At 44.9% G+C, this 10000-nt stretch overlaps 1 protein-coding gene across 2 annotated transcripts in view; it reads right to left on the bottom strand.

The window, feature by feature from the left end:
• Positions 1-10000, bottom strand: part of dlg4a (discs, large homolog 4a (Drosophila)) — a 55809-nt gene that overhangs the window by 32008 nt on the left and 13801 nt on the right. The window contains exon 1 of one of the 2 annotated variants that reach the window (XM_076275308.1): positions 224-313. The exons of the other annotated variant lie outside the window; for it this stretch is intronic. Within the exon in view, the coding sequence (XP_076131423.1) occupies positions 224-313 (90 nt within the window). Of the gene's footprint in view, positions 1-223; positions 314-10000 lie in introns of those variants that run through there. 2 annotated transcript variants of the gene reach the window in all.

Here is a 10000-nt window from a genome sequence, read left to right as displayed (position 1 = left end):
ACTTCTGACGTTGTGAGAAATGTGAGACATGTTAGAGCTTTAGCAAGTGACCATTTCATGAAGTTTAGAAATATAAAGTGTTCATCAACCTATCAGCCTCATTAACACAAATAAGTCCGTATATGTACATTTCTGAAATCTGACTTCAGCAAAGAGTTAGATGTCAATAAATAATCCGAACTGGAATGTAAAAGTGACAGAAATAATCGCGATCATTTCCTACCATTATCCGATGCCGCTGTTTCTTGGATTTCCGGACGTTGTTGATGAAACGTCGGCCCATTTTCTTGGCATACCAAACGGACGTGAACATCCTGCCTGATCGCTGAATGCTGAGACGCCGAGGGGATCCTAACAGACACCGCTCACCTCCCAAAATGACAAGTGAACCGGGAGAGCGTGGACCAGAGGAGAGGAAAGAGGGGGAGCGCTAAGGGGCGTTTCCGTAGCAAACATGACAAATGCACAAACTACTCCAGTAAAAATATAAATACGTCAACGACCACAACTCTGTCACATGCTGACAGCGACAACAGAAGCGATTGCCTCTGAAATTCATTCAAAAACACTCAGAAAATACATGCAATAACGAGTAGGCTACTCGAATAAAAGCGTGTTTAAATAGTACCACTTATATCCAGCATCGGGAGAGACGCGTTCAAAAGCAGACAACCAAAAAATTCCAGGGAGAAGTTATATCCGTGTCCTTCAAGGGGAGGAGAGAGCAGATAATTGATCTGAATAGAAATCAGGAAGAGCCCTGAGACCTCTTGTCAAATAAGTCTACGTAATCCAACAGTAGGATTCCCCTTACGCCAGGAAAAAAGTGAAGCTGTCAGACAACCGACTTGTCCTTTTAAGCTGTCCTGATATGAGTTTGCTCGTTACTGTACTGCTCGTTACAGTTTCTGTACTTATCAAACTAAAACGATTTCCCTGCAAAAATCACATTAAATCTGCACACATATTTACACGTGTAAGAAGCAATGGTCTTAGCAATAACCTTAAATCGGCAGAGCCAAATGTGTCTCTATTTCTCCTCCACTGTATACCATAATGTACCTGATTCCACTTTCTCTGAGCCTGATAAATACCTTGCTCTAAGCTAAGTTGCTATCCCTTCTCTATCGCTGGCTGTGGTTTTAATGCTCAACACGACTGCAGTCAATGTTACTGCAACTGCAGCATATTTCTCTCTCTCTCTTTCTCACTCACTCTCTCTCTCTTCCCCTCTGTCTCTTTTACACACAAGTACAGAGAAAGAAAGAAAGAGAGAGAGAGAGAGATGAAGCGAGAGAGCCACACATGCATATATAATACTGTACATAAACAAAAACAAAGGCAGAGATAGGGAATAGGGACCAGGCCAGTAGCTTCGCACAAGAGCTTCACTTGGAGGACTCTATAAGAAATGTATGACTGATTAAGTCCCGCTGCAGCGTGAAATGCCACACTTGCATCGCCTTGCCCATCTCCTCCTGTACTGCAGGCGAGAGGCATTCCAATGAGCAGAGTCCCAGCATCGCCTGGCAACAAACACTGCCCTGACCAGCAAGGCCACCACAGTGGAGCAGGCCTCCCAGACAGCCATAATAAGATACCATTGTGATGTGTATATACTGTGTGTGAGTATATATATATATATATATATATATATATATATATATACATACACAGACAGGTGGGGGTGGGGGAGGATGAGAGAGTATTGACTTACTTTCTTGCATGCTCACACTATGAAAATAAAACATACATACTTCTGTATAAAACACACACAACATGTCTTTTGGTTTGTTGGTCATTTGGTTTGCTCTCTTCACTTCAAATACCCGCAAGCCATTCAAATCAGCGTCAGAGACAGCGACCCAGTCATTCTGGACAAGACTGAGAGCTCTAGGAAGGACAGAGCGGCCAGAGATGAGTGCAGAGAGAATGATAGATCGAAGAGACAATGACTGGAGGGAGGATGAATCGTTTGAGGTCCAGAGAGCATGGGATATAAAAAGAGGCGAAGAGACACAAAAAAGAGGAGGAGATGGGGGAAATAGGAGAGAGAGATGGACTGAACGCTTTGCTGAAAGAGAGGAGAGAGGAGAGGAGTGTAGTCTGGCTGAAAGAGAGAGAGAGGGGTAAAGGGTGACTGGCGGGCAGGAATGGAGTGGGAAGTGGAAGGTAAATGTCTGGACATGCAGCTGGACTAATATTGATTTACCAATAGCTTTTTCATTGGGTTTTGTCGTCATAAACATCCCAGGCAGCAATATCGCTCTCACCTTGAAAGGGATATGAGTGGCCTCCTAAACGCACAAACAGGCACATGTGCGCGCACACACACACACTCACAAATGTTTGCACTCAAATCTGCTGATGATCAAGTGCATGAGCAGGTGTGTTTCTGCTTGTGTGTGTGTGTATGTGTGTGTGTGTGTGTGTGTGTGTGTGTGTGTGTGTGTGTATGTATGTGTGTGTGTGGTGTGTTGGTGTTGGTGCATGTGGGGGGAAACAGTTATGCAAGAAAATTAGTTGCGCTGACACGCTTATTTTGGTAAATAACACTCCATCTCTCCCTCCATCTCTCCCTCTCCAACTCCTCCTGTCTGCACTCCTCCGCCCTCGCTGCTCCTCCCATGCCATCTCTCCCTTTGCAATTCTTTCTCACACTCATCCACTTCCCTCTATCCATCTTTTCCCTTCTCCAGTTTATTGCCTTGGCTCTTTTATTCACAGATTCTCTCTCTCTCTCCATCCCTCCCTCTCTCCCTCCCTCTTCTCTCTCTCCCGCTCCCCCTCTCCCAAGTGGAAGAGGAGCTCACCGAGTCCTGCACAGTAATTACTCAGGAGCAGCAGGGACAACTTTAAACATTTATTAAATAAAAGTACGGGGGAGAGGGAGAAAATGAAGACACAATCCTGATCCAGGGGACATAAAAGAACATGGAGAAGGAGAGGAAATGTAGGAGAGAGAGAACAGGGAGGGAAGAGAGAAAGAAGAAGGGGGGGTGAGATGGTGTTACAAGGTAGCTGGGCAAGAAGAGCAAAGCATGAGAAATGAGACTCTTTAGGGCAGCAACTTAAGGGTGTACACAATAAAAAACGAATCATGTAAAATTGCACCCAAATATTTCAATGAAACCTAAGCACTGCCTAAACATCAGCCCTCGAGGCAAGAGGGAGCGGATAAACAGTAATCAAGATGTCAAAAGAGAGCGGGGTGGGGACGACAACAACTCATACTATTTAAGGTCCTGCTTCTAGCGCTAACTGGATTTGAGCAGAAATAGCAATAAGGATGAATGTGGCGGCTGGTAGGTGCGCAGGACTGATGGAGGTTACATGAGCCGAGTCGTCCCTTCCACTGCGGCTGCCGCTGTGCAGGAGCTTTACGGTGAGGCCAGGCAGAGGCAGAGGAAGAGGCAGAGGCAGAGGCAGATAAATGATGGCGGGTGCCGGGCGAGCACGGGCTCACCGATGGGCCTATCAATCTCTGCATCTCCACCCGGCGCTCACAAGGCTTTCAAGGGGAATTTATAATGACACAGCCCACATGGGGGGTCAAACCAGGACTGCTGCAGCACACCCACACACAGATAAGTAAGGGATAATGTATAGAATGCCGGTCATTATGGGGAAAATAAGTCCCGACAGGGCGAACCGGGTCTTGTTTCGCCCTGAACCAGGTCTTGTTTCGCCCTGAAGGGACTTATTTTCCCTTATTCCACTGCTTGGTTGAATTTCTCATTGTCCTACGTAATTTAGAACAACCATTAACCGTATGTTATCTGCACACCTATGAAGTAGATCCATTTTTTGGCCATATCACACTTGTATATTAATTCGCCAAACTCGTTGTGAAGTTTAAATTAACTGTCACGTTGCATCCGAGCTGTAAAATGCAGACGTTCAGAACATTGCAACATTGTAGCATATGACGGAGGTGGCTTTTAGCTAGATGGATGACAGCACATAGATATATACACTAGATGTCGCCTTCTGCTTCTCAGCATGCGTCAACACCGCCGCCATCTTGGTACAGGGATCTGAAGGGCTAAACTAGTTCTCCTGTATTGTCAGCGTTACCTATTTAGCGACGTTTGGCCATCCCCAGCGATAGAAAACATTTTTAGCGATTAGCGACAAATTTGGGAACTTCTCACAATGATGGCAGATCGGCTTCTTTGTTGTTGAAACGTAAGAAAATCACCTTTCTCGTGGCTTTGTCATTTATGAATTCAGCTACATCTCGTTTGCCCATGGCACTGACCCATGATTATAAAAGTAACGACTGGCGTAGCCTATGTAGTAGCAGAGGTAAATGTTCTACAGATCTACAGCAACTTCTGGTGAGATTACAACGTACATGAGTAAACGAGACGAGGGGTATGTGGCCTCAACCAGAGCCTGTCTACGAAGAGCCTGTTTACTTTCATTGTATCGAACCTGGTTGCAGTTTACTCATTGTTCCTCTAGGGGCCGCCGCTAGCTAGTGCAGAATGAATGGGAGTCTATGGGGCTAGACGGGTAAAATGTATCTTTATTATCGTCTTAAGCTTAGTTTTCTCTAGACTCAACCATAAATACATGCCTGTCAGTTGGAACAACCCAAAAAACTAGATAATTGCTTGAGATTTTGACGATTTATGGTGATTTTATTTTCGCTAGATCTTTGCCCAGATTGACGCTAATGCATTATAGAGGAGTGGATCACTGAAGCAAGATGGCGTCTCGATTGACGCATTCGTTCCAATGAACAGCAGTAGTCAAGGCGACATCTAGTGTATATATCTATGGATGACAGCAGGCTAAGTAAAATAGCAATATTTCAAAGCTAAAGTTCATCAGAATCTTGGGATACGCCCGCTTGACAACGGGAGAGATAGAACTAACGACTGGCCTTTGGCCGTAGCAACCATCCATTTAGAACTAGTAACGGCAGTTTGTCCTGTGAGTTGAGAAATTAGTTGATATGTGTCGGAAGAAATTAGTTCTATAAACAAGACAGTTTTAGTGATTAAAACGTTTAAATTGTAACAGGAAATGAACACAACGCAAGTGGCAACAGTGGAATAAGCGGGATAATGGACTCCACGGTGGTCTGTTCACAGAAGTTAATGCACTACGAGGTGCTCCGCTTCGCGTCGGGGCCGTTTTACAACCTCGACCGTGCATTAACTTCTGTGAACAGACCACCGTGTTGTCCATTATCCCTTACATAATGACCGGCGTTCTATACATTATCCCGCTTATTATACGGCTACTTGCCAAAACAAAAAAATAAACTCCACGATATGTCTCTTTACACTTATTTGTTACCGTTTCGTCGTGGCTTTTGCTGAGAAACAAATAGTTCGCAACACACGCTGAACTTGAATCAAACATTCTTTACAACACAGCTGATCAACCGTCTGCTTTCACTTTTGAATGAAGTTCTAATGCAAGAAGTGACCGGAATACTTGCGGAGTGATATGATCAGCAGCACAAAACCCGTTGCCATTGACAGCGGTAATTATATGTTTGCAGCGGTAATTACATGAATTTATTTTACCGTAGAACGTTGGGAAATCCCATTCAAGTCAATGGAGCGTTCTACTAGCATTGTGAAGAGCCGTATAATAAATTGATATATCAACACAAATATATTGTACATATGCAGCACACCCACATACAGATAAATTGATATATCAACACAAATATATTGTACATACATACTGGCACTATCCCTAACACACACACTCATACACAAACATGCTCACACACACAAACGCACACATGCTCACACACACACACACACACACACACACACACACACACATACACACACACACACACACACACACATCCTGCACCCTCCCTCTGTACTTCACAGCCTATTGCACAGGTCAGCACACCACAACATTCTCTCTCTCTCTCTCACACACACACACACACACACACACACAGACACACACACACACACACACACACACACACACACGCAGGCATACAGGCTGTCATGCTGGCAGCTGGTGTCTCCTCAAAGAGAGCCCAAAACGGGGCAGACTGTAGCACTTAGCCTCCTCCGTGCTCTGGCTGTGACACAGTGATGCGCACTGACAGATCTTCTCAGCACTAAATAACACTGGCCTCTCTTACTCCTGACACCCACACACACATGCACATACACACACACACACACACACACACACAAACATAGATACAAACACAAACACAAACACACACATGCACACACACACACACACACACACACACACACAGGCAACACACACACACACACACACACACACACACACACCGCCCTCAAACTGATCCCTCTAGCAACTCCACCACTCTTCCACTTCACCGGCTCCTCACTTCTCACTCCACCCCCCTGAGATCACACTGATGACTCTTACGTCCATCATCCCTCTAATCACCTCACTGGTCCATACTGGATCGCTCCCCGCATGTCCACTAACGGCACACTTTTAAAGGCTTTTGGCCATTCTGTGCACTAATACTTCACTGAGTGGAACACATCTGTGTGTGTGTGTGTGTGTGTGTGTGTGTGTGTGCGCGTGTGTGTGTTTGATCAGTGCCTATTGCTCTTGCCAAGTTGGTTGTACAACATCAACATTTCTGACAGCTTCTTGAACAGATTAGCTTCAGCAGATCCCGAGATTTTCACAAGTTGCTCTTGGCTAGCGTGGGGGGATGGGAGAGCCGTTAGGGGCGCAGATGCTGTAGCATCACACCATTCTCAGCTGATAGCTCCACTTCACACTTCGGCTCTCGCTCGAAAATAACAACAGCACACTGAACATCTGACGGGGCGAAAATGTATGTTTGCCTCACACACTGCCTATGCAAGCTGTCGGCTGCAGGGCTGTGAGAGGGAGAGCAGGGAACACACACACACACACACACACACACACACACACACTAACACACACACACACACACACACACACACACTAAAGTCCTCTACCGTCTCCTGCTTCAGATGGATTATCCCTGCCAGACATGAAACTAGAATTGATTAACATTGATTAGGTGTTGTTAGCTGATAAAGATAAAGAGTCATTGTAATTCCGAGCAATGCTCAATAACTGATGATCCAAATCAAGCAATGACTCGACCCACTGTTCTGAGACTAAAATATCGGTGTGAGAGTGCGGCTGACCCGGAGATAGCGGGTTGGTGAGTGTGATGGCTAAGCTGCGGGGAGTGGCGATCTTGTTGGGGCTTTTCGGCGCGATGTGAGCGGTGTGGATGTCACAGCCTGCTGAGGACCTCTGGAGTGTGATGGAGTCATAGGGAGGAGAGAGAGAAGAGAGAGAGAAGAGAGAGAGAGAGATGGAGAGATGGGAAGAGAGAGGGAGAGATGAAGAGAGAGGGATGGATGGATGGAGAGAGAGAAAGAGAGAGGAGGGAAAGTGAGAAAGGGAAAGAGAGAGAGAGGTAGAGGAAAAATACAGAGGGATGGAGAAAGAGAGAGAGAGAGGTAGAAAGAGAGAGAGAGTGTGTGTTCCTAGGCTGGCAGCCCAGTCACCACACCCCTCAGGCTCTCTGCTGCTACCACACACAACTCTGCTCCTGCACTCTCTATCCAGCAGCGTCTTAATGAGAGAGAGGGATGAGTGGAGTGAGAGAGAGAGACAGAGACAGAGAGAGAGAGACTCTCTGTCCAGCAGCGCATTAATAAGAGAGAGAGAGAGATAGAGAGACAGAGACAAAAAAAAGTGTCTTGTCGCTGAGCATCTGTCTCTCTGAACTGCTCTCGTCGCACCTACTCCTTCAAATCTTCTGCATTTTTGTGCTCTCTCGTGTGACACCTACTTCAAACGGGCTTTAAATGTCAGTAGCACGAGTGCAGTTGCCAAGGAAACCTCACTCTCTCAGTCCCTGGCTGAGAACCGGGGAGCATGAGTGTAATATACAATTTGTGTTTGTGTGTGTGTGTCTCTCTCTCTCTCTCTCTGTGTATGTGTGTGTGTTTGTGTGTGTGTGCCTGTGTGTGTGTGTGTGTGTGGTGTGTGTGTGTGTGTGTATATGTGTGTGTGTGTGTGTGTGTGTGTGCCTGTGTATGCCTGTGTGTCTGTGTGTGACAGATTAGAGTGAAAAGGAATAACAAAATGAAAAAAGCTAAACAAATCATAGGTTTGCAGTTAACAGCAGTTATTTCAGTAGTTGACAAGTAGTAGTAACTCACTAACATTCAAGTCAAGATGACATTAATTCTCAAAATAGTATCACTCATATTTGCTGTGAACATTCATTGTCATCATTAGGTATCATTAGGCATGGTAGTGTGCACTTACAGTGAAACACTGACCCCTACAGGTAGTTTACAGGCCACTCAGCTGCAGTCTCAGGAACATTTTCAACAGTTCTTAGGTTCAAAAAGATGTTTCATAGACCTCACAATACAACAATCTCATGGACACAACCTAACAACACAACCATCTCATGAACACAACCACCTCACAACACAACAATATTATGGACACACACAACAGTCTCATGAGCACCACAACCTCAGAACAGGCTTCATGGAATATGTATATATATCCACTCATTCCATAACCTTTGTATGCTTTTTCCAGGGGGGGTATTCCAAGTACGTGGTGTGGGATCATTTTGTATTTTACTCATTGAATGTTTAGTATGCCTTATATACATGCAGTGAAATCTAAGTGCCATCTTCTTACTCTGACCCTTGTGTTTTTTGACACTCCTATATTGGAATGTTTTGACTTAGGAAAGCTAAGATAACCCCTGTGTCACCGAACTGTGGGTAACCCCTCAGGATGAGGGGCCATAAACATTTCTTATCTCTGTTAAAATACCAGATGGTTAGGTGATCACTGGAGGGTGACAACTTGTGATTTTCCGTGGGTGTGGGCTAAGGGTATAAGAGTTGGCTTCACCCACAGATGTGTGGGCTTGTTACTTTGACATTTCATGTGGGTAACATGCTCCCGGCGTCATGAATAAAGCTGCAGTTTCACACCAGTTGTCTTGGATTCATTTTGACCACAGTGGTTTAGTGACAAACCTGGGTTAGTTAACTCAGAGTAAGTGGTAAACCTCCTAATTGAAGAGCTAAATGGCTTCATTCTCCTAACAAAACAATGTCATAGGGCTCTTGTTGTAGGAGGTTTACCACTTACTCTGAGTGAACTTACCCAGGTTTATCACTAAACCATATACTTGGAATACCCCCTGCAGTATTGTGTTCTTGCATCACAGTGAGATGGAGCACCATACTCACATATCAATCTATTTCCTTCCACAGATGCCATGCGCACCTGAAAATGGCTTCCTGTCACTCATTTTTCCAAACCTCAGCCTGTGCCCAATGCATACAAATGAAGCTCACACAGACTGCCATTTCACTGGGCATGGAGAGAAAAAGAGCTTAGATATGCACACAAGCCTGTGCTGAAGCATTCAGGCATGAGGGACAGCATGGAACATGGAGGAGGAGGCTTTAAATACCACTAATTGCAGTATCAATAATTGAGCCGTTTCTGGTTCACCACATCTCACATATAAAACGAGATAGTACAAGTGCAAATCATCCGACTCAACATCCCTCAAGTCCTGACACTAGTCAAAGTATACTTTTCTGTGGAGAGTGTGGCAACTAAAAGATAAGAATAATTTAAAGTCCCATATAGGATTAAACACGTATACAGTACAGCACAATATGACCATATATAGTACATATGCAACGCAGCCAAGACCAAGATCAGATCATATGACACACAGTTTTCAAGACTGATGATAAATGTTGAGAATGGGGTTTGATGAAGGCGCCTCTTGGAGAGCTGAAATTACACCATAATGTACAGACATGGGCAACCGCAGGTGATAAGCAACTATCAGGCACATCGATAAACGCATAAGCAGTGAAACTATTTCAGATGTTTCAAATATCTCAAACGGCAATACAAATACTGTAACTCTGACCTGAAATAGCTACGGCCATGCTGAATTGAATTAGACAGAGACAGAGCGATA

The sequence above is a fragment of the Alosa pseudoharengus genome, unplaced genomic scaffold (assembly GCF_046254945.1).
Source record: "Alosa pseudoharengus isolate Yale_2024_CS ecotype anadromous, Long Island Sound unplaced genomic scaffold, YU_APseudo_1.1 YU_APseudo_1.1_scf_8, whole genome shotgun sequence".
In the NCBI taxonomy this organism is placed as follows: Eukaryota; Metazoa; Chordata; class Actinopteri; order Clupeiformes; family Clupeidae; genus Alosa; species Alosa pseudoharengus.
Note: the sequence above shows the minus strand (reverse complement) of the source record. Positions and strands in the feature narration are given on the sequence as shown.